Genomic DNA, 25,033 nt, shown 5'->3' on the forward strand with positions numbered 1-25,033 from the left:
AAGTTCTAAAGTCTAAGTATAGTTACGACAGCTGCCCCACCCTTCAAACCGAAACGCATTACTGCTTCACAGCAGAAATACGCAGGGTGGTTGTACCTACTCGTGCGGACTCACAAGAGGTCCTACCACCAGTAAAAAACAAGGCAAAACAAGGCAAAGTTAAGCAATCCAAACGCCATAGTAAGGGAAATCGATATAATAGAATAGAATAAAACGCCGCGTAGGGCACTTTAACCTACACGGGAGTCAAAGAGTTAAAAAAACTCGTACGTCCAATACCTTCTCTACTTTGAAGACGATGGTATATCTCCGTATCTTGTGAAACGGAATGCGCTTACGAGCCGCGTCGCCACCGACAAGGAATGTCGTTACACGCTCGTATTACCATTATCGCTTTACAAATCAATTGTATTTAATTAAGTAAAAAAGTTTTTGTCTCCTACTTCCTGTGTTGTTTGAACTCAGGACTGAAAGTTTTCGTCGTATCCCAATTCTCTTAATAAAACCCGGATATAACCGTAAATACATTGACGTTGTTGTTAAAAGCACAGATAGACATATTATCGGTAGGCAGCGGCTTGGCTCTGCCCCTGGCATTGCTGAAGTCCATGGGCGACGGTAACCACTCACCATCAGGTGGGCCGTATGCTCGTCTGCCTACAAGGGCAATAAAAAAAAAATATAATCTTATGAAAGGCCTCCTTTACTGAGCAAGATACGCATACGAGCTCACGGACCACCCGGTGTTAAGTGGTACCGAAAACCTCTGACATCATAACGTGAAACCCACCTTGACATATCCTTTACGGCAAAGATATGCTCTATATTTGTACCTATACTGATACGGTTGTTCACTGTGTGGGAATAAAAATATATCCAGAGAATTCAGTTTTCCTTGTTACCAATTGCTTTAGTTCATTAAATATAACACAGAATCAATATCCGGTAAAATTCTTAATATTTTTCAATGTTGTTTAACACAAACTCACTTCCTGTTTTGCACAATCGTACCGATTAAACTCAGCTTGTTACAATTAAGAGAACGTTCAATATATTAAACATCTGAATTAATGAATAATAAAATTGCATAACAACGAACGAAATATGGATGTTGTTTCCGTGTGTGCGACTGAATATCGAGTACAATGAAATACTTCAGCTCACGTATGTATGTGATGATGATTAAATTACGTGATATATTTTTATTGGTATCAACAAAATAAACTTGATTATAAAATAAAAACAGAAATTGACGTTAGATAACTAACCCAAATATGGATGACTTTTGACTTATTCATTATGGTGCGAGATGTTTAGTGTAACTTTTTGCCTACCTATGCTGATAGCCTTGAGAGGCTATTTCAGCTTCTTGATGTGTAGGTGAGCTCACGGGGTTCAAACCGAGAGTATTGCTAACACTGTCCCTAGCAAGAGCAGTGCTTCGCAGAAGCTACCACTGGATCGGAAACGCGACCCACTGAGAAGATCCGGCGAGAAACTCAGTGGGCTGTGCCTATGAGTTAACACTAATCATACCAACACTCACTGGTACCTATTTCTACCATAGCAGGTAGATAACTAGCATACAACAAGTATTGCTCAAACTAAACAAAACCAAACAAAAAAAATATATAAAAACTGTAGATTAATTGGTAAGAAAAAGGCATGAAGTCAAATGTGCAAAAGCATTAAGATGATACGTGCATTTTCAATGCAAATGTTCAAAATGGGCCATTTGACCCGTTATGGTATGTTTAGTGTTAATTTACTCGTCGAGCCCTTCGTCGCAAGCGACGGCTTCGGCGAGGATGGTGACCGGTGCTTGAGGTACCTTAAAGCACCGTTAATGGATCGGGAGGATCCGTAATGACGTGTTAGTAGTGTTATTAGGCGTGGTTACGCGTTCGCGGCTCAGTAAGACCATGCATGCCCATCATAAAGGGTTTGTAACTTTGAGACTGATCCACAAACTACTGTCATTTGTTTTTTTTTTTCGAACTTAGTATTCACGATGTCGTCATTGAAACTGAATAAAATACATGAATAACCTTGAACATTCGTGAACATACTTCCTATTATTATGTCCACGAAGATGCTTTAAAAACCATGCTGAATCAATCACGGAACTATTGATAGAGCGGCACGTAAAAAATCATCCAAGCAATCACCCTTTACAATCATTGCTTGCTTTTACCGTTCAACAATTTTAGAATAAACATACTTAAGAATATAAAATAATTAAAACTACTTTTACGTTTTATATAACGTTTCATATTTTGTATTTTATTATTGCCGATGGAAATATGTTAACGACTTTTTAAGACCGTACAAAATAAAACTAAGAATATAAAATGCATAGCACGTTTTATAGCTAAAATCGATTTTCCTGGCCACCAATAAACATGATTGAGGTGCAATAAATTTAGAATAGTTTTGCTTTAATATTGACTAGTGGTCCCGCATTAGTCGAAATTCGACTATAATTAATTGAAATTATAAGTTTGAACGTTATTATGGTTCTATTATCAAAGACTATTATTATACTTCTATAATCACAGATTTCGCCAAGACTACACTATAGACAAATAAACAATATAAACCTATTCTCAATTTGATCACAGACTAACAGAGCAACATAAGTTTGACAATAAACATAGAGTATTCATATGCGTGTGTGTCAAATACATGGTAGTGTGTGTAACGTTTTTTTTATTGATTTAATATATTATTAATGCATAATTTAAAAAAAAAACCATTCGGCACTCCTTCGCTATATTCTCTATAAGTGTGGGAAATTTTATACTCCTCCGTCCGCGCAATTTTCATAAAAAGGGATACAAACTTTTTGCTTCACTTATTAATATATAGATACTAAATTTTCACTATAGATGGCGTATTAAGTGTCGTAATACAGGCATGCTCCTGTCGTTTTGCACAATTAAATGACTAATGAATTTCTTTTATGCAAACAGTTGATGTTGCAAGTACGCACTTTTGAAAGGTTCTCTTTTTGATCATCATCGTGACGAATAATGAATCCACATTTTCACGCCTTCTTGCTCGTTCGCTTCTTACATGTTTTCTTATAGCCTTTTGTAAGAGCCATTGTGTAATCTCAAACAGAACGAATGTGTTATTTTTAATAGAGATTATGACGTTCGGTTTGCGTGTAGTTTATAGCCATCTTTCAATCTTGTAGTACGTGGTTCTTCACTAGGGATGTTTGATGTTGGGAAAACTTGGCATCGATAATGACATCGATAGCAGAACATCGATTCTCGTTGTTTATTAAGCACCAAAATATCGATGTCAACCAACATCGATGTTTTTTGCAAACATTGATCAATTAATTAAACAACAATAAAATCACGTTTTTATAATTCAACAAAATGAAAAATAAATTGAAGATATCAGGGCATAGGTACACGTTATAAGTTCCAATACTTTTGTGAATTGACTGTAAAAATAATAACTTGGAAAGCGCAGAACCTTTCAACCTATTGCGCTGTTGATATAAGGTTGAACCAGCCAGCAGAATTTTGATATATGTCCGTGATATCGATGTTACGATGTTTTATATAATGCAATATCGATGCTTTATGTTTTAATATCGATGATCATCGCGCATCCCTATTCTCCACTATGTTTTTAGTAGGGGCAGTGCGTACTGTAGGCCCGCACGGGAAGGTGCCACCATTCTGTCTATAGGCTATAATTAAGGCGACCTCATATCCCGAAGCCCACTTTCACGACGGCATTCACGTTATGACGTCTATGAGCTCCCGTAACTTAATAACGGATGAACCATAAACTCTTTCACCCGCCAACGTAATAAAATTGTAAAACAAAGTTGTAGTCGTTGCAATTCAATAACGCTTATCTCTAACTAAATAATTGGCAAGAACTTTGATTCTAAATCAAGCGAGCTGGTGGTAGGACCTCTTATGAGTCCGCGCGGGTGGGTACCACCGCCCTGCCTATTTCTGCCGGGAAGCAGTAATGCGTTTCGGTTTGTAGGGTAGGGCAGCCGTTGTAACTATGCTGAGACCTTAGAACTTACATCTCAAGGTGGGTGGCGCATTTACGTTGTGGATGTCTATGGGCTCCAGTAACCACTTAACACCAGGTGGGCTGTGAGTTCGCCCACCCTTCTAAGCAATAAAAAAAAGACCTATTACAATTGAAACGCGCTTAAAACAATGGTACATGTAAACGATTCGATCCCACCTTGTTTGTATAGTTTATTGTTGCATCTGAACTCTCACGGACTCTCGCTTTTATCTGTCATCTTAAACACGTAATATCATACGTGCAGGCTCATTTAATTAAACTCAAAACGAAAATACCTATAATACAGCTTTTACTGTTGGTATGAAGTGTTGTGAGACAATTGCTCAATTTAAAAAAAACAAATGGCAATCGCAGTATATGTTGGATTAGTATTCTAGAAAAATCAGATGTATTATTATTTAGAGTATTGTTTAAAATAAAAAATATTAAAGTATATACAAAATATTAGGGCATTTACGTTCGACGTCACGACATAAATAATAATCATTAAAAATACTACAAAGCTATTATAGTAATGATTTATTTTTGAAAAAAATTTACGTGAAATGAGTTCCTCGATTAGGATAATCTCCTTCAACATATATTATTCATTCTCTAATTATATACGCAATATTATTCATTCTCTAATTATACACGCAAATCCTTATAAGTCTTTTTTATCGAATAAATATGAATTTCGAAAGTTTATTAGGCAGACAAACTAATCTTATTATTCTACCGTATTTTGTAATAACTTTCGTATTTCTTGTGTATTTTCCAGTTATTAGGAAACCACAATCCGTCTTTGCGGTGTGGGTAATACTCGTTATAAGATATTTTACGTAATCTAAAACATTTTTCTTGTGTTATTTCGTCAACTATCTAAAACAATGGTGTGACGAACAAATTTTAATATTAATTAAACAAAACACAAGCTAATTTATTATTGATGTAACCTCTGTATGATTTATGACATAAATCTTAAAGAGATTAATATGTTATAAAGGTGATATAAATTGTAATTTGAATATTGAAATATTACAAGAAAGAACATTAGAAACAATAGAAATATATAAAAAAAACATAAAAACTGGTGAAGCAATAGCTTTAAATGTTGTTTCTCTTTATAGATCAACTCAGTTTGTGCTATAGTTTTACTAGGCTAAACTTTATTTTGATGTGAATAAAATAATACATTACATCTATATCTAATAAATATTTACGATCAAGCTGATAGTAATATTTATATAATACATTCTCTGTAACTTATCACTATTATGTTATAACTGTATAATTGAACAATATAAAATTAAACTTAATATCAATGTTTATTATTTTGCATTTAAGTTATGTAATCCGGTAAAATGTTTATTGACGCAGTCGAACCATTCACTGCTAAATTGTGAAAGTGCATATAGGCACGTCCGTAGTTGACAATTAGTGACAAACACGTCCTTCTCGTTAACAAAATATTTATAGTAACAATTGGCTGCCCGTAGTAATGGCAAACGTGGGCATTTACGTAAATTATGAGAATGAATCTACGTGGTAATAGTTCGCTATTTTTTTTAAACTTGATTATACTACACGTGTTTGTTGCGATGATATTATTTACGTAACAAAATACGAACAGCTATTGTTTTCTTATTATTTAAAAGCATTTATCGTTTTCGTGTTTAAGTATTTTTTTCAATTATTTTTTATATTTATAACCAGAGGTAGGCAGCGGCTTGAATATGTAACTGGTATTGCTGATGTCCGTGGACGACCGTAACCACTCACCACCAGATGGGCCGTTTGATCGACTGTCTGCAATCCACAATTACAGCGTAGAGCCCTTAAAGTTAAACATTCCTTTGCTAAATTATCGCACGTTTACTTTTAGAACATCTAATTTAAATATAACATCAAAACAAGAAATTATGTGTACATGTTTATTGATAGTTAGTTACTTACCCATGCGGGATCACAACGCTACCAGTTAAGGTAGGCTGGCGACGGAAGTATGTTTGTATTGTGCAAAAAATTTAAAGAACTCTTTTACCCATTCTCCGGTGACCTGTCCCCAGCCCACTGAGTTTCTCGCCGGATCTTCTCAGTGGGTGGTGTTTCCGATCCGGTGGTAGATTCTGCGAAGCATTGCTCTTGCTAGGGCCAATGTTAAAGACACTTCCGGTTTGAGCCCCGTGAGCTCACCTACACGCTAGGGTAACGCCTCTATATTATTATAGCCTCTATATAGCCTCTCAAGACTATCAGCAAAGGTAAGAAAAAAAAGGTGACCTTCCCAACAGAAAATAATCTGTATAATTTTTGTAAATTGATTGCTTTTGAAGGTAGTCAAGTACACAATCTACCCTATGTAGGATGTCACCAACATTCACAGACGTGAATAATGTATTTTTTATTTAATTATATTAATTTAATTTATCATTGTCACTTTTTTTCTTTGTCGTACATGTAAAATAATGTATTAACGACCTAACTGCTTGTTATTAATTAAGTCCAACAAAAAAACTGATATATAACTTTTGTACAATGATAGTGCAAAGTTCGCAATTTCATCTCACAATACAATAGCGACAGTAGTTAAAGCGAAAACGACAATTACATAATAAGTAAAAGTGACAGCTACAGATTACCTTCAAAGTATTGTTGTGAAATTTGTTTAAATAGATGAGTTTCATAAAATGAACTGTCATACCGTGTCAAGAGATTGATAAATTGACAAAAACAACGCGCAAGAGAATTATTTACGACTCAGAAGCAAACCTTTAACTGAAACTAACTGATATGACATTTAACTGAATTAAAATTTACTTTTACGACTTAATTTCGCATTTTTTTCATTGTCATTATTTCCGTGAGCTATGCAAATGTCGATGTATAACAAAAATATCAATATTCCTTGGCCACGAAAACTGTAAAATGAGTCGTCTATTATCAAAGGCGGCAATCTGTACATTTGGACAAAAAAAATTTATTGATATGTCAATACAGATTTATTTGAATATAATCGTCTCCTTCAAAGAATACGGTTCAAAACCTGCATTAAATAAAGGTTAATAGTTAACCTGTTATTTATCTAAGATGTCGTTCCGAAGAGTTTTGTGACTGCCAAAGGAATACAAAGTCAATAATTCGTTTTTCTGATTTACCAATCATTGTCCAAAAGTCAGATTGCCGCCTTTGATAATAGTCGACTCAAATATTCGAAACCTCGAACTTAATGTAATGTCAATAAAAAACACGAGATTAAAAGCATATAGTATAGGAAGTTGTGATTATGTCTACGACTCGCCAAAACCGAAGAAAATACAACAATAGAGCCCAAATTGTATTATATTATAAAAAAGATGTGTGGTGTCGTGGGACACCGGATAGGAACGAAGCTCCATAAAAAAAAAAAAAAAAAAAGAGTTACGAGAAAAAAATCGCGCGGTGAAATATCGCTGTGCGGAAAACAAGGCCTTATTCCACGGACTTTTCTTACGGTTTTTACTATCACATTTTTTTCAGTTCGGTCGCGCAGCAAAATTCCTATCTCCTCCAAGCCTGCCGTAAGGAACTTCGTTCCAAAAATATACATTTATCTTAAATATACATCTATCTTTGTCTGGGTGTTTATCATCAATATATTGAAATATACATAAATATATTCTCAGTCTCTGTTACCCATAACACAGGGAGTCCTAAATTGGGGCCGGACGATCTTGCGTGATTTGTTTCCAGTTATTATTATTAGTTGTTTACCATCGATTAACAGATTTCAATAAAATAATATATTTAATGTATATGAAATATATAAAACAAAAAAAAGCTATTGTGAGCATTAATTTACGAAATATATGTTAAGAAATAACGTCTCTATTATGATTAGATTTAGATTTTATTTATTATAGACATGATAATAATATGTTGATTAGAAATATATTTATTAGATTCTATTAGATTATGAACAGTGGTAGTAATAAAAGTCTGGTAGGAAATTACAAAAATAAAAAAGTAGTATGACCATTGAAATCGTCCAAAATTATATTTGATCAGTAAATTATATGTAATTTTATTAATATATGTACTTCAAATAAATTATCATTATTATGTTCATCATACAAAATTGCCACATATTATAATCACCACAAGCGATGATGTATGGAGTGCGTACAAGAGAAATGCGTGCTCTTCCACACTTAACGAACAAAGCAACGTGATTACAAATGTACATAATGTTAAATCTTTCAATGAAGATTTATTGTGGCAATGCCCGCTCGCGTATGTGCGGGCTTTGTTTTTTGTTACATTTCTTTAACTTCATACGTTTCCATCGTGCCGCCGCACTGAGACGATGTCTTCCACGAATCCCGTAACTTAATTATGAAACAACTATTAATTTAGATTCTTTGAAAATACTAATGTTGAATACCTGTGACACAAATATAATTTTGTGTAGTGTAAACAATGTTGATTTTTATTTTTGAAAAGAAATGAGAATGAAAGAAATGAATTTATCATTTAAATCTTTTATACATATATTTATATGTGTAGATATGTATGTCCCAAAGGTTTCGTTCAATACCAAAATCTTACCAACAAACCTTAAATCGTCCGAATGTATGTATGTATTAAGTGAACGCTTAATGAAGAGCGGTGATTGACGTCAGCAATACCAGGTCTCTATAGCCGAACCCATAGACACAACCCACTGAGTTTCTCGCGAGATTTTCTCAGCGGGTCATGATTCCGATCTTATGGTAGACTCAGCGAAGCACTTCTCTTGATAGAATCAGTGTTAGCAAATTCCTTCAAGTTGAGCCCATAAGCTAATCTACTGATCCGTGAGTAGTTGTATAGGCATTTAGGCTAAAAAATAAAAAGTATAGCCAAATATCATTCATAAATTTAAAGTACCGAAACAAATATTCTTTCCTTATCAGCTTGCGTTTGATTGTCTAAGGGTTTCATTTTTATATTACATCCTTTACCTCATTTTAGTACATAAAAGAAAAACAAAACAAAGTTAATCATCGTTAATTCACAACAAAGTTGTTGTTTTTTTAAGTAACAAATCATGATTACAGTTGGGCAGTCTCAACCGTGATGACAAGGCAAAACAATATAAGACTTTCGGAAGCTGACGTCACAGCGTTCATACCGCTATGGGATATGTGCAACCATGAACACGGCGAGGTAATGTAGTTCTATGAATTAAGTAGCTCTTCTCTCCGGTTGATCGGAAGTCCTGTTTCTGCATTACTGAGAATTAGGAAGAAAGTTTTCAAAATTATATACCGTCTTCCCGAGACCAGTAACTAATTAACTAAAAAATATCATTAATCTATATATATATAAATGAATTGCTGTTCGTTAGTCTCGCTAAAACTCGAGAACGGCTGGACCGATTTGGATAATTTTGGTCTTGATTTATTTGCGGAAGTCCAGAGAAGGTTTAAAAGATAAATAAATATGAAAATGCTCGGAATCACATAAAAATAACAATTTTGTTTTCCCTTTGATGTGTCCCCCGTCGGAAGGATTCCTTTTGTTTGTTTTAAGTTTATTTTATACAAAAGTTTAGGTCTTTTATTTATCGATTGAGGCACTACAAAGTCTGCCGGGTCAGCTGGTAATTAATATTAATAAATACCGAAGCAGCTCACTGCGTTTCCCTACTTTATACCTGTTCGTGAACTTTAATAAGTCGAGGAACACATGAAAGGGGAAAGTAATAATATAAAGTAATAACTTTGATATCTTCTTGGAAATGAACGTGATGTTTCTTCGAAGGCGCTTTATAGAATTGAATAGTTATATAATTACGGTCGTTGACGCTAGACTCACACGCATTAATGTTATTTATGCTTTCGCACAACTAGTTGGCTGAAAATAATTTTTTTCTACATTTAAATCTAAATTTAGAATTCTAATCTAAGTTTAAATCTAAATTAGAAACAAAAATATTGTGAAATGCCTGAAGAAAAAAAACTGATAATACATAAATACAGCCACACAGTCTTAAAGAAAATTCACGTAAATTCTCAGTCAATATTATTGTAAATATTTTTTGTAGACCTACATAATTATTTAGGTTAATTTTAAATTTTAAATTAAATAAATTTACTTAAGGTAAATTTAAATAATTTGAAAGTACATAAATCACTTATTTACAACAATGATTTAATTAATTTATATCAATTACTAAAACGGTTGACCGCTTTGCTGTGACTGTGGATCAATTAAATAAACCCAAACTTTTTTTTAACTCTGTAGTTCCAACAACCCCTGTAGAGTTTCAAAACATAACAGCATAAACAAGACTTTTTTTAAAAGTCCAATATTACGTATGTAATACAATAGAAATTTATTTTTTAAACCCTTAGATAAGAACGGACTACAACAACGAACTAAATAGAGGCGAATGCTACGCGCTCCGCGATTTTAAAACCGACGAACAAATCTTCATATTCTACGGAGCTCGTCCTAACGCAGACCTGTTTCTACACAATGGGTAATTAGATAAAACTTTTTACAATAACAATTCTAGAATAACTTTTATTTATACAGTCTAATCAATTTGTGTAGCTGAGGTTTGAGCATACTCTCTTCGTATGGTATGTCCTTTTCCGCCAACAGATCCCTTGGTACTGGATGTTTGTTACCTGACCACACTGATGTGGGCTTTGTAGCTCGGTTGCTCCTTGCAACTTGGACTAAATTCTTTATTTAAAAAAAAAGTGCGTGCGTACAAAGTACCTACACATGTCTGAAGTGAAACCTCTTTGGTAAACTAATTTTTATAATTATAATTGTAGTAAAATCTCAGATGATAAATATTAAATAAAATTCCTCGTGATATTTTGTAATTCGTAAAAATATCCAACCATAATTTAAATTTATACAAAATAATTATAAATTAATTAATATAGAAACTATATTTTTTTAACTATTACAAAACTTTAAAAAAGAGTATTTATGAAATATTTTCATTTTATATTTCATGAAAATAGTATATTAAATTCTCAAATGACGAGTGGCAAATTAAATTGCCACATATTTTTGTAATTATTAAAATTTCCTAACCTTCAAACGAATCAATAAAAAAAATTGTAAAATAGCAAAAAGATAACAAATATATTACTTACTCTGATGTATAGGACGCTTAGTATAGGACGATTTACAAATTTATCACAAAATGTTTATTTTTAAATTTAACTCACTGTTTACACACTGTATACATAATAATGATAATGTAAATAAATAAAAAAAGATCTGCGTTTACTGTAGCACAAGACGTTATGACATATTCTTCAACCGAGGCTTTTAGAGAATACTTAACGGTAGGCAGCGGCTTGGCTCTGCCTCTGGCATTGCTGAAGTCCATGGGCGACGGTAACCACTCACCATCAGGTGGGCCGTCTGTACATAGCCATCTAAAGTTCTAGTATTTAACTAGGTACTAAACGAATATATCAACCAATAGCGTGTATTTTTTCTTGTTCTCCCTTTCTCTCTCACTCTCTCAATCGGTCTCGAGCGCTCTCTCCCTCTTCTTGGAGGACAAAAACGTTCCACATTTTCGTATCACTGATATTGTTATTATTGCGTTTCATCCGAAAACTCCCATGCGCACAAAAAAGTTTCACTTCAAAAATATTGTTATTTATAAAAATACCAATATTCTTTACGTAGATAAAAAGAGTTCATAGTTAAACCTAATATCACTTATAAAGAAATTAAACTACATTTTGTCTTAGAACGAACACACAAATACCATAAATCGTATCCAGAAGCTCACATACCATCTATGATGTAGTAAAAATGTTTAATTAACGGTGTTATGGTAATTTGTATGGGCCATTCCGACGTGTAGGTTACGACGACTTGTATACAAATTGTATAGGCTTATGATGGGTAATAAAAATAAATTGCGTAATTGAACACAATAAATATATGCTATGTTCCTTATGGGATATGCATAAAGTGACAATTATGATTTATCATGTAACATTTGCTTGTTATTCAACAGATTATGTCATAGTTTTTTTTTAAATATACATATGTGTATAGACCCATCTAGTGTTAAAAGCAGTCTGACGTTAACAATGTCAAATATTTTGCCTATTTTTGCCGTGAAGCAGTAGGTTTGAAGGGTGGGGCAGCCGTTGTAACTATACTTGAGACCTTAGAACTTATATCTCAAGGTGGGTGGCGCATTTACGTTGTAGATGTCTATGGGCTCCAGTAACCGCTAAACACCAGATGGGCTGTGAGCTCGTCCACCCATCTAAGCAATAAAAAATAAAAAAAGATTGTCGGTACCCTTTAAGCAACATCACTGCTTCGCGCGAAAATTGTGTTGGACGGTTAGTACCAACCTAAGCGGACTTTCAATGGGCCCTGACACCAATCAATTCTGGTAATACACTGGTATTAGACTCGGAATGCTACTGTGCCTATTCCCCAGTGAGAATCCCAGAGTCGGTTTTTACGACACCAAAAAATGGAGTACCGTTCTAGGCTTCAAACTTTTTAATTTATTTCAGTTTTGTTTACCCGAATAACCAGCACGACAGCCTATCTGTAACACTCGGCATTAGCTCGGGCGATCCTCTGCGAGAGATAAAAATGTCTCTGCTCACGAAGCTAGGGCTGGGCTGCGTCACGCACTACTCTCTGTTCAAACGACAGAATCCAATCGGACCAGAACTATTGGCGTTTATAAGGATCTTCAATATGAATCAGGGTACGTATTCGATGGTATTTATTATGAAATTGATGCTTTAACTTAATGTCTCGAAAGTGGATGGCGACATTCATGACACACCATTTTGGCTGCAATCGTGCGGTCTTCTTTCAAAGGTTATACCATTGTGATTCAAATAGTTGCTTAGATGGGTGGACGAGCGTACCAGGTCTTAAGTGGTTACCGGAGCCCATAGACATTTACAACGTAAATGCCGCCACCCACCTGGATTGAGGAGTTGTAAGGTCTCAGTATAGTTACACGGCTACCCCACCCTTCAAACCTAAACGCGTTACTGCTTCACGGCAGAAATAGGCAGGGTGGTGGTACCACCAGTAATTACGAAAATTGATTTTTATTACACGACTAGCTGACCCGGCAGACTTCGTAGTGCCTCAATCGATAAATAAAATACCTTAACTTTTGTATAAAATAAACTTAAAACAAACAAAAGGAAACCGTCCGACGGGGGGGACACATTAAAGGAAAAACGAAATTGTTATTTTTATTTAATTACGAGCATTTTCATATTTATTTACCTTTTAAGCACACAAATAATTCAAGACCAAAATTAGCCAAATCGGTCCAGCCGTTCTCGAGTTTTAGCGAGACTAACGAACAGTAATTCATTTTTATATAAATAGACCTTCACCGTGGAACTCAATCGTGAACATCTATCAAGTTCGTATTTTATTAGAAAAATTGGTACCCGCCCGTGGGATTCGAAAACCGTTGATCGCTGCACGAATGCACCGGACGTCTTATCCTTTAGGCCACGACGACTTCGAACTAACAGTGCGAGTGTTCTAATCCAGAGGAACTAACGAAATGGTCCAGTCAAAGTCTTCCAAGCGACCTTGTGTCGTCGGACCCGAGTAGCTCTGAGGCGGTTGGCGCCGACATCGACCGTCGAGCCCACGCGTATCTACTGACGCGGTGCAAACTGCTACTCGCTGCATACAAGAAAAACGACACTGAAAATCGCACAGAAACCGATCATGTGTGAGTAAAATTGCTTTTGCTAAAGACCGACACACAATTCAATGCTAATTGTCGTCTCATAACAAAAAAAAAAAACACCAAGCCCAAGAAGACATACGATACGAAACGTAACATACTGTTACGCGCTGGGGTTTGGAATAAATAAATAATTCTATCGAAGTACAATTTAAAACTGTATTAACATTTACTTCGAATAGTTCCAATTACTAACTGATTTTGTGCCGTCTCTGCAACGTTTTTATAGTTGATACGACATCCCTAGATTTATCGAGAACATTCTGGGCAAGTCGAGTAGCTTCGATGTGTGTTTCTGAAATTCGGCGATAGGTGGCGTTACTCTTACCGACGTAACAATACAAACACTTTCATATTAGCTGAATGTAAAGATTTTTTTAAATATAATCGTCTTCCAGGTTGAAAATTTGCATACGCTTCGAGGAACGATGACTATACCATAATTCTATCACTTTGACAGAATTTTAAGACAGTTTTATTTTCAGTCAGGTCTTTTTTTAAGTTTTTAATCTATTATTATTATTAGAGATTATTTTTTTCAGTTCCAACGTGAAACTGTTGAAACAATGCGAAGTACAAATACTGGAAGCTACTGTTACGTACCTGGAAGAAACTATACGAACACTAACCACCGCGGTTAAACAATAAGTCGATGTACTTATTAGCGAATTTATGAAAACGTGGTAAAAAAAAATATCTATTTTGTATTTATTTTATGTAATTATGTATAAGCTGCAATATTTATTTCTCAGGATAATGTTCACACATTTTGGCAACACAAACGACAGTAGGATTCGTGTTGATGTTGCCATTAATTAGTTTGAAAAATCTACGTCGCTTATGGATTTTATCCTTTATCGTGAATATTTATTGTTTCTAGAATTCTCTATCAAAGCCGCGTTTTCTCAACCTATGAACAAAATCATGACAGTATTCGAAGAATTATTTACATTTTTTTATTATATTTTTAGTATTTAGTGATTAACACAGCGAATTTTTTTATATTTAAGTTTGTTATTTTTATTCGAGGCATGCGATGATTCAGTGTGAACTTTTTTTACTGATTTTTTTACTATAAATATGTTTTATGTCTTATGAATTTCAAACAATATGGCAACACTGTAAAAAAATCTCCGAATGAACACTATTTGTTGTTCAACAGTGACCCACGAATTTAGATTTTTTTTTAATTAAGAAATTATTTCTTTAATGAAACATTATTGAAATATTCACACTTGACCACTGTGTTAATCGCTTAGTTGAAATGAACCTACTACTATTGTGTTACGTGTGTTTTTTTACTGTTTTTATTTGTACTTATGTTGGAAGGCAGTGCAATTTTTTATCGTAAATAAATGTTTTTCGTTGTAGAAATGCGTTTTATTTTTCCCTTAAAATGAACTACAAATATTTGCGTTTATAAATAAAAAGAAATCTTAACTATATTTACAATGTTTTCTTTACGATTTAAATCTCAATACGCTATATTGCTAAATTCTTAATTTATGTATGAGTATTATCTATCTATATTTAAAAATAATAAGTATCTTATATAAAACTTCACTTAATACTTAATTTTTATCACAACTTTGATAAATATTATCATCGGTACATAAATACTGCAGACAAACGGAGGAGGCATATTTTATTCAAATGAAAAAATATAAGTCCTCACGATTTGTCATAACCTACAATAAAAACTAATACATAATTAGGATTCTGTTACTCAAACACAATAAGAATTAGTTCATCTCAAAAGGCTAAGTACCAGGTACGCATTTGAAATTAAACCAATAACAACGATCTTTATTGTCAAGATTGATTCTGACACTTCTAAATTTCAACTGTCAGTATAATAATTGTATTTCATTTCATTTTCTTTTGTAATGGCGGTCCTTTTTGATTTCGCCAAAGTCTAATAATTGTAAAGAAAGTCTCTGTTCTCTATCTTACTTCTTTTATTAAGGTAGTATATATTTGTTTCGATATGGGATACTTGTAATTTTAACTTTTAAATCTCATATTTTTTTTTTTATTTTTTTTTTTATTCCTTAGATGGGTGGACGAGCTCACAGCCCACCTGATGTTAAGTGGTTACTGGAGCCCATAGACATCCACAACGTAAATGCGCCACCCACCTTGAGATACAAGTTCTAAGGTCTCAAGTATAGTAACGACGGCTGCCCCACCCTTCAAACCGAAACGCATTACTGCTTCACGGCAGAAATAGGCAGAATATCTAATATATTTGGGACTTATCATAAAACTCTTTAACAAAACCTCCCTTTAATATTTAAATTGTAGCTTAGAATACTTTTGCCAAAGGATTGTTATTAAAAATTTATCGTAATACCTAAAAAGTACACAATTCTGAATTCAGCGACAAACCGCACTGAATGCTTTATCCATATTTAGTTCATATGAACTTAAAATATGTTTCATAGAGATGAAAACGAATCAGTGATAACACCATTATCGCTGCGGCCTGTAGTCAGTCAACGGGTTTGCAATTACATATATGTCTATACTACTTTAACTATAATTTAAAATATTATGAGTCAAATACATTAACTATACTTAAGAGTGGGATCACCGCGAGGTTATGTCCTATCAAACAAAAAAAATCGATTTATCAATATTTGTCCACAAATGACGGAGAAATCCGTGCACATACACACAAAAAACATACATAGAACCTCATTCTTTTTGAAGTCGGTTTAGTGAAAAAGAAAACGAAAGGGCAGCGAAATACTAATAAAAAAATATATCGTCGTTTCGCATTATAAGTGTACAATTCCAAAAATATTCGAAATTGAGTTAATATGCGGTATCATTTGGTATCACCAGTATTTTTCTCAAAAGAGCGTTTTGGTTTTAGTTTTTTTTTTAGTTTACCTATATTTTGACTACTTTTAACAAAATTAATACATAATTTTATCTTACTTTAAAAGACAGATAATTAAACTGTTAAAAAATAAATGTTGCAAAGATGATTAATATTAAAAATATTACATGTTAAACCTTTATCTCCTGTAAAATTAGTGAGTTTTGAGATTATACATTTTTAATGCGAGAAGACGATATGTATATGGTTCACAGCAAATGGCAACTATAATAAAATGCTGGAATGACAATTGTGATTTTCGTGTTAGGAAAATGTTTGATTCGGTTCTAGAGTAGAAAAGTTTTTTATTTGATCCGTCCTTTATGAGGTACGTAGGCGTGATGGGGCGCGGTGTTTTCTCTTCTCCAACCTTTCGCAGCAACCAAAACAGCTCCGCATAGAGCAGCTATTATAACCCCGCAGGAAACTATTACAGCGGAAAATGCTGAAGTCTTCATACACGTCTGCCCCTCTGGGGAACCTGGCAACGAGCGAAATGAAATAAATTCGATATTGATTTTAGTTACACCGAAAACGTACGCTTACGTATTTGTACCTATATTTAGATATAACAAAGGTAGCACGTCGTTTCAGGACTAATACAAACAATTATCAAAATTTAATGGCTGAAGTATTTTATATATACTGTTTCCGTGGTCACATTGTCAAAACAAAAAAAGGCGAAATATTATGTCAAACCTCCCATTTGTCTATAGTCAGGGTAGGCATTGGTATGAGCGATCATAATACCGAAGCATTCAACCATTAGAAGTCGAAGACTCCATTGCATTGGTGTAACTAATATAACTTTCGACATACGACGCGAATTCAGAGTGAAAGAAATATACACCGTGGTTACATACGTGCGATCTTACAACGTCAATAATATGTACCTATTTAACAAACATTCACTCAATGTTTTATCCTACACTAAGAATTTTACAAATAGAAATTATTCCATATCATAAAATACATGTTGTATAAATAAAATACAGGCATGTAAAATGAACATTCGAGTTTATTCTAATTTTATTATAATTTAATTGCAACATGCCATTTACGGGGCTAAAAGGCTGAAACGGAAGAGGGGGTTGCCATGAGCAAATCATAAAATTAGCAACTTAGTTAAGACTTAGGTGTTACCATTACAATATTACAATAAATTCCCCTCTTCCCCTATTCCCCTCTTATACATCGTATTTCTCTCTGATAATGGTTTGCTGGAAGAAAACTCATGAATGAGTTAAGCTCGCCTTTGTACATAGTATTTAGACATTCTTTAAATCTGTTTTTATTGTATTTTCTTTTTGTGTACAATAAGTATAAAAATAAATAAATAAAATAAAATAAAATTCTAATGTTCACATTTTGATTGAACACATGTGTCGTTCCTAAAATGTGTATTGTCGAGACGAGTCATTGGGCTCCAGTACAAAAAAAAAAAAACTACAAAGATTATACAGATTTTTCGCTCCTAGCATCGTACCCGCAGTTTTCAGTCTACCCGTGAACATGGCGTTTGCAACAAGGCGTTAAATAATACTGCGTGTGTGGTTAAATACCTGTCCTGGGTAATGTATCAGCGTCTTCCTCGCCTTCCTGTAGAACCCGCAGGGATTGGAACAACGAGATGTTGTCTGACAGGCGAGGCGGGGCGATGGTGCCCGCTGATTTGTCATCGACTGAACGACGTTTCACGCTCTTCATGTTCCGCCAGTGACAGGGCTGCGACTGCAAATATCAATACATATTATAAACTAATTACGCCAGATTGAACGAGCTCACGACCCATCTACTTTTAAGTAATTACCACAGCATATGTAATTTCATGAATACAGACCCACGAGACGTGAGGTGAAACTTTATTGTTTAACTAGCGACCCGCCCTCGCTTCGCTTCGGAAACATTAAAACACACATGAAACCAAAAAAAAAAAAAAAAAAGTAGCCTATGTTCATCAGGGACAATGTCGGCTTCTAATGGAAAAAGAATTTTTCAAATCGGTCCAGTAGTTTCGGAGCCTATTCGAAACAAACAAACAAACAAACAAATCTTTTCTCTTTATAATATTAGTATAGATGATATTCCCAACTTTTAAGACGGAGTGCATGTCAGCTTTGCGGTGGCAATAAGCCGAATAGTGGTAACTACCCGTGCGGGCTTACGAAGCGCTCCATCAATAGGAAAACTTTGTAATAATAAGTTCTTATCAAATTTTAAATTTTCAAATTTACAATCTAATCATCGTCTACGTATTAAATTTTTAAAAAAATCTACTGATATTTTTTGGTTATCCCTAGCATCAAATTATATATTTAGACAATAAATCTGTTTCTTCGTTAACATTAAAATTAACTATTCAAAGGTTTCACCTAAGCTATTTATAAAACCAACGATAATGATACTTATTTTTATTGCCCTTACAGGCAGACGAGCTTACGGCCCACATGATGCAAGCACTGATGGAGGTCAGCCATACCTTGGACTCAAACAAGCCAACATATATATTACTTTGTCTACCACATATATTAACGTACCGGACATCTCCCGTGACACATCCGGACATCGCACTCAATATAAAGCGTCTGTGAGCCGGTGAATCTGAACGTTTTCATGTACGCGTAAACTTGAGTTTCGAATACGCCCGTCTCCGACCAGGAGCCGCGAAAACGAGAAATCAACTTGTCATCAACCGGACATCTGGAAGAAAAAATAAAAATCATACCCCTAATTTTTAATAAGTATGTCTCTAGATGGGCAAGCAGCTCACTCTAACCGGCGCCATCTAGGCGGGCTTCGGATAGCCTGCCGACCGAGAGGGCTGGTGGTCGTGGCGCCGACGACCGCCGGTCCGGCGTCCCGAGGGGGAGGGTGATGGGAGAGATGTGCTCCGCACTAAACGCTTCACTTTCCCCCCTTTGCCTCTTCATGAGTTCTGTCTCATGCGAGGTTTGGACGTTGGTTGTTGAGCGACAGGAGGTTTTAGTCAGTTCGACTCTGACATGCCCCGCCCTCTATCCCCAGTGGAGGGCGGAAGTCCGGCGATTTCCTCCTGACCAAAAAAAAAAAAAAAAGATGGGCAAGCAAGCTCGCAGCTCTACTGTTAATGATTACTGAAGTTTATTATGACGATTCTTAGGACTTATTGTATTGTAAGCCCGTACAGGTAGGCGCCACCACTTCACTTTAGCAGCAAGTAATGCGTTCCCGTTTGAAGGGTTGAATATCCTATATACTACACAGTCAAGACTTAAATTTCATATCTCAATATAGTTGGGACTACCACGTTATGACGTCTATAGTATCCGGTACGCTACGCTGTGACTGGTAGGTGAGTTCACGGCGCTCAACCTGAGAGGAATTGCTAACATTGGCCTTAGCAAGAGCAGTGCTTCACAAAATCTGTCACTGGACGGAATCGCAACCCACTGAGAAGATCCGGCCAGAAACTCAGTGGGTAAAGTTCAACTTGAAGTGCTTCGTGGTATAGATAGACAGAATGGCAGTACTTATACGTGCGAGCTAAAATTATGTGTATTTAAAATAAATATGTATTATTTGATCGAAGATATTGTCTTAGAACTATTCAATAACAATAGATAAGACATTTCTCATTACTTTTGATTCGTAATGTTCTATCTACCTTTAGATATTATAAATTTCAGAACCGTTTCCAAGTTAAACTGTTCAATTTCAAAAGTTGAAATCATGGATCTCCAACCTTATACCCCTAATTTTGAGATTTGTTTAAAAAACCATCACGAAATTATTTCAGTTTAATTCACATAATGATATAACCGATACTTACCCTAATTCGTCTATAAGTTTGATTCGTTTGCCTCCGCCATTATGAGCATAGCAATCGTTGACAACAATGTCAAAACCATCTGAAAATAAATAAATATATATGTATAATATATTCGTTAACATTCGACTGATTTTCAATAATTTTAAATCACAAATAGACCCGTACAAATACAACCGACCTAGAATAACGTTAGAGTCAACGAATATAACCATAATAATTGTAAGTTTAAAACAATTTAAAAAACACTTGGTGATTTTGAATTCACAAATAAAATATTTAAAAAAAAACTTCATAAAGCATCCGGTTATAATAGTCTCCGATGTCTTTAATCTTAACTATTCAAAAGTAACGAGGAGTATTTTCCAATAACAAAAACTACATGCTTCAAAGAGATTTTTCCGTTCTTACAACAACAATACGAAATTAGCTGGCACTAGTAGCTAGTACAATGTCTAAAAGATTATCACATAATTTCTTAACGACAAAAGGCATAATAGAACATAATTCACTGACACACTTTATCGACGAACGGGATTGCTTCCAAATTTTACTTAAAAAAGGAAGATCAATGAACTTGATCGGATATCAAATCGAAATAATTCGGGAACTCTCATTGCAACGAAACACGCGAACTACCGTTAAGCAGACGCCCTTGCTCTTACGGTATTTAATTGTTATTATAAATGGTTCATTCGAATTCTGTTACAAATTAGCAAAAGCAATATTCATTTTTTTATGTTACATAGTATCGTAAGCCCCCCGCACCACATTTATAAAACAAGAAATGTTCACTCTGACGATTTCACTAGTTAATTTCCATAAGCTGTAAGAAATATATTCTTCAAAGATAAAAAAGTACTGAAATATTGGACTAATTACATTAATTGGATTTTTCTTTAACAAAACCTTTAAAATTAGATTTTCTTCGTCACGGATGTTTTAAGTCGCGGCAGCATCGCGTCATCTTATAAAAAAAAATAAAAAAAACAATTTACTAAGTCGGGTAAGGATAGGGAAGTATAAGGATAACAACTCACCGTATGAACTTCTCATGTAAATAAGTAAGGTGAGTGGATCTCCAACGTGCACAGGGCCGGCGACCCGTGCGCCGTTCGCTCCGTACCCCGATCTAATCTCCATGTAGCATTCCGGCGGCTGAAGTGTAAAAACGACTGGGTTGCCGGTCGCTACTCTGAAAACAAGCAGAAAAAATAAATATATATGTAACACATAATTTTTACGCTGCCGTAAAATCATAATAATTCGTTGCTTCGTTTATACGTGATAGAAGTACAAACAAGGATAAATACCATTTCGCATTTATAATATCAGAATTGGTATGGATATGATGATGAGTCCGCGCGGGTAGGTACAACCGCTCTGCCTATTTCTGCCGTGAAGCAGTAATGCGTTTCGGTCTGAAGGGTAGGGCAGCCGTTGTAACTATACTGAGACCTTAGAACTTATATCTCAAGGTGGGTGGCGCATTTACGTTGTAGATGTCGATGGGCTCTAGTAATCACTTAACACCAGGTGAGCTCGCCCACCCATCTAAGCAATAAAAAAAACAATACAATTTTCTGTGTTTTCTTTCCACAGCGTGTCGATCTATAATCCTAAGTCAAAATCTATTGTTAACTTTATCAAGAAGCCGCCTCAAACAACCACGTGTTAACCTAATAACAATTGCAAGCGTTTGATAGATTATCTTCGTATTTATGATTCGTTTCGGTGTCACAGACTTCGTTAGTACCAGACGTGCGCGACGATTGAGCGACTATATTTTCTATTATAACGACAGCGCTTCGTGTGCCAATCAACTTCATTGTTTCCGATTCTCTAAAATAAAACGAACATTTAAGATGCTGTATGTGCTGTGCTGTATGGATCTGAATGTTGGGCGACGAAAGTAAAGCATGAAAGAGGAGTGCATGCGGCAGAGATGCGAATGTTGAGATGGATGTGTGGAGTAACAAGAATGGACAAGATAAAGAATGAGTATATCAGAGGAAGTGTGAAAGTAGCCCCGGTAATCAACAAATTAAAGAGCGGACGGTTAGCATGGTATGGACTTGTGATGCGTAGAGAGAAGATGCATGTGACTAGAAGATGAATGGAAATGGTAGTGCAAGGTAGAGGGGGAAGAGCTCGACCAACGAAGACATGGATGGAGTGTGTGGATGACGATATGAGAGAGAGAGAGGAGTGAGTGTTGAGATAACGGCTGATAGAAGAGAATGGAAGAGAAAAGTTAGCTGTGCCGACCCCACCTAGTGGGATAAAGTGGAGAAAAAGAAGAAGATGTTCAGATGTTCTATCTCTTTGTGCTTGCGAAGCAATTAGAGCTACTTATACTTAAATCAATTACTTATAGTTGCCTACACGTACCTATTACTTATATAACGCAATCGAATTTTGTTATAGTTCTATTACGATTTGAATAAAAAACGCAAGACGTATGAATTTGTTTACGAAAATTCTTTTGACTTTCTAATATAATGCATTTTTTTAACGAACGTTCTTTTAACATTGAAAATCTTTTAAAACAAAAATTATAATCTAATTTTAAGAACGTAACTCACTCAACATCGAGGAATGGAAATGTGACAGTCTTCCAAAAGTCATATCCGTACTCGCAGGTCACCTTGAAGTGTTCATCAAGCTCCTCTTCTATAAGTGGATTGTACTGGACCGTTATAGTGTTCCACATTAGGTTTTTCTGAAAAACGTAAATGATAACTCATCAAAATCTTGAAAACTATTTTTTTGTTTATACTTCACAACACTCAAGGGTTTGAACCACTACCGAGCTACCAATCTTAATAACGACGACAGTAATTAGCAGTATTGAATATCATCACCCTGCCCAATTCTGCCGTCAAGCAGTAATTCATTTATGTAGGATATGTTTTTATTGCATAGCTGGGTGGACGAGCTGACAGCCCACCTGGTGTTAAGTGTTCACTGGAGCCTAAAGACATCTACAATGTAAATGCGCCACCCACCTTGAGATATAAGCTCTAAGGTCTCAAGTATATTTACAACGGCTGCCCTACCTTTCAAACCGAAACGCATTACTGCTTCACGGCAAAAATAGGCAGAGTGGTGGTAGCTACCCGTGCGGACTCACAAGAGGTCCTACCACCAGTAAGCGTATTTCGTACTTCACAACCAAAATATCTAAGTTAAATCCTGAAATATGTGGTGCTATCGTGAAATAATGTGTACTTGAGTATTCTAGGACTCATGCTAGGACTTACGGTGGGGTGTTTTCTTGAATCGTCGTGCTGACTGTTCCTACCAAGGGTTCCACATCTATTCAACTGTATGTAGAACTCATAATAATCTCGGCCAGTTCCGTTCACATACATGCAATCCGTGTCGTAAGAATAGCCTGGAAAAAATAAATGCGTTACCATGCTTTGTTACCACTACACATACATTAAGAGATAAATATTGAATTGATTGTACAGAATTAATATACATGAGAGATAATAATAAAAAGTTTAACCTGTAATGCTATGATGACCTACTGCTTAATGTCAAGCGTCTTGAAAAAAGCCCGACATTGGCAAATTAAAATGGTACCTAATTTGGTGGTAGGTACCTAATTTTAGTGGTGGTAGGACCTCTTGTGAGTCCGCGGAGGTGGGTACCACCACCCTGCCTATTCCTGCCGTGAAGCAGTAATGCGTTTCAGTTTGAAGGGTGGGGGAGCTGTTGTAACTATACTTGAGACCTTAGAACTTATATCTCAAGGTGGGTGGCGCATTTACATTGTGGATGTCTATGGGCTCCAGTAACTACTTAACACCAGGTGGGCTGTGAGCTCGTCCACCCATCTAAGTAATAAAAAAAAATTATAATGGTGAAAATAATTATTAAATACTAGTTTTTCATTAGCAACTTCAGCGACGCAGACTACACTTTTTTTCTTACCTAACCTTCATTTATCAGGGTTCAAACAATTCCATAGCAAATTTCGTCAAAATCGGTTCAGTAGCTTGGGCGTGAATTCTAAAAATCTGTTTTTATTGTTATCTAATCCTTATTCTCCTAGTTTATTATATGTATGATAATGATAATATTATTACGGACATATTCGATATTCACAATAGAGAATTAATAAAAATTCTTCGAGGTATTACGGAACCTGACAAACTTTTAATATAAATCAAATTCGGACCGATTTTAAACCAATACATAAAATTAACTACTATAGTTTGAAGAAACATTTTCAATTTTTACTAATCGGAATCATTTTGTGAACAAACGCCACAACCATCGGACCGTTTATGAACAATTCGGTCCGAGCTTTGAGCTTTATTTATATTTTTTTAAACGATCATTTTCCGCACCGACTTAACTAACGGTGCTTAGAATTGATTGTTTGTCTCACGAATCACCAGACAATGTCGGCAATAATCTCACACATAATTGTAATTAAACGGGAATTTCTTGTTTAGCATTTAATGTAAAATTTCATTAAAAATAAGCTATTTTTTAATATTTTCATTTAGTGTTACGAGTTCAA

General features: G+C 35.0%; 3 protein-coding genes across 4 annotated transcripts in view; 1 reads left to right on the top strand and 2 right to left on the bottom strand.

The window, feature by feature from the left end:
- Setd3 (SET domain containing 3) overlaps positions 1–15,181 on the top strand; it is a 30,903-nt gene extending 15,722 nt beyond the window's left edge. The window contains exons 5-9 of the mRNA XM_028171631.2: positions 9,129–9,237; positions 10,428–10,555; positions 12,591–12,790; positions 13,606–13,792; positions 14,350–15,181. Of these exons, the coding sequence (XP_028027432.2) occupies positions 9,129–9,237; positions 10,428–10,555; positions 12,591–12,790; positions 13,606–13,792; positions 14,350–14,455 (730 nt within the window). The 3' untranslated portion in view covers positions 14,456–15,181. The remainder of the gene's footprint in view (positions 1–9,128; positions 9,238–10,427; positions 10,556–12,590; positions 12,791–13,605; positions 13,793–14,349) is intronic.
- Positions 1–25,033, bottom strand: part of LOC114240896 (uncharacterized) — a 173,394-nt gene that overhangs the window by 97,768 nt on the left and 50,593 nt on the right. The window lies entirely within an intron of this gene.
- LOC114240877 (uncharacterized) overlaps positions 14,354–25,033 on the bottom strand; it is a 33,883-nt gene continuing 23,203 nt past the window's right edge. For both annotated transcript variants that reach the window (XM_089734810.1, XM_089734809.1), the window contains 7 exons: positions 23,760–23,893; positions 23,082–23,218; positions 21,537–21,691; positions 20,500–20,578; positions 19,229–19,391; positions 18,254–18,422; positions 14,354–17,172 (listed from right to left, as the gene is read on the bottom strand). In XM_089734810.1, the coding sequence (XP_089590936.1) occupies positions 16,997–17,172; positions 18,254–18,422; positions 19,229–19,391; positions 20,500–20,578; positions 21,537–21,691; positions 23,082–23,218; positions 23,760–23,893 (1,013 nt within the window). In that variant the 3' untranslated portion in view covers positions 14,354–16,996. The remainder of the gene's footprint in view (positions 17,173–18,253; positions 18,423–19,228; positions 19,392–20,499; positions 20,579–21,536; positions 21,692–23,081; positions 23,219–23,759; positions 23,894–25,033) is intronic.

This window comes from Bombyx mandarina, chromosome 18 (assembly GCF_030267445.1).
Source record: "Bombyx mandarina strain Sakado chromosome 18, ASM3026744v2".
In the NCBI taxonomy this organism is placed as follows: Eukaryota; Metazoa; Arthropoda; class Insecta; order Lepidoptera; family Bombycidae; genus Bombyx; species Bombyx mandarina.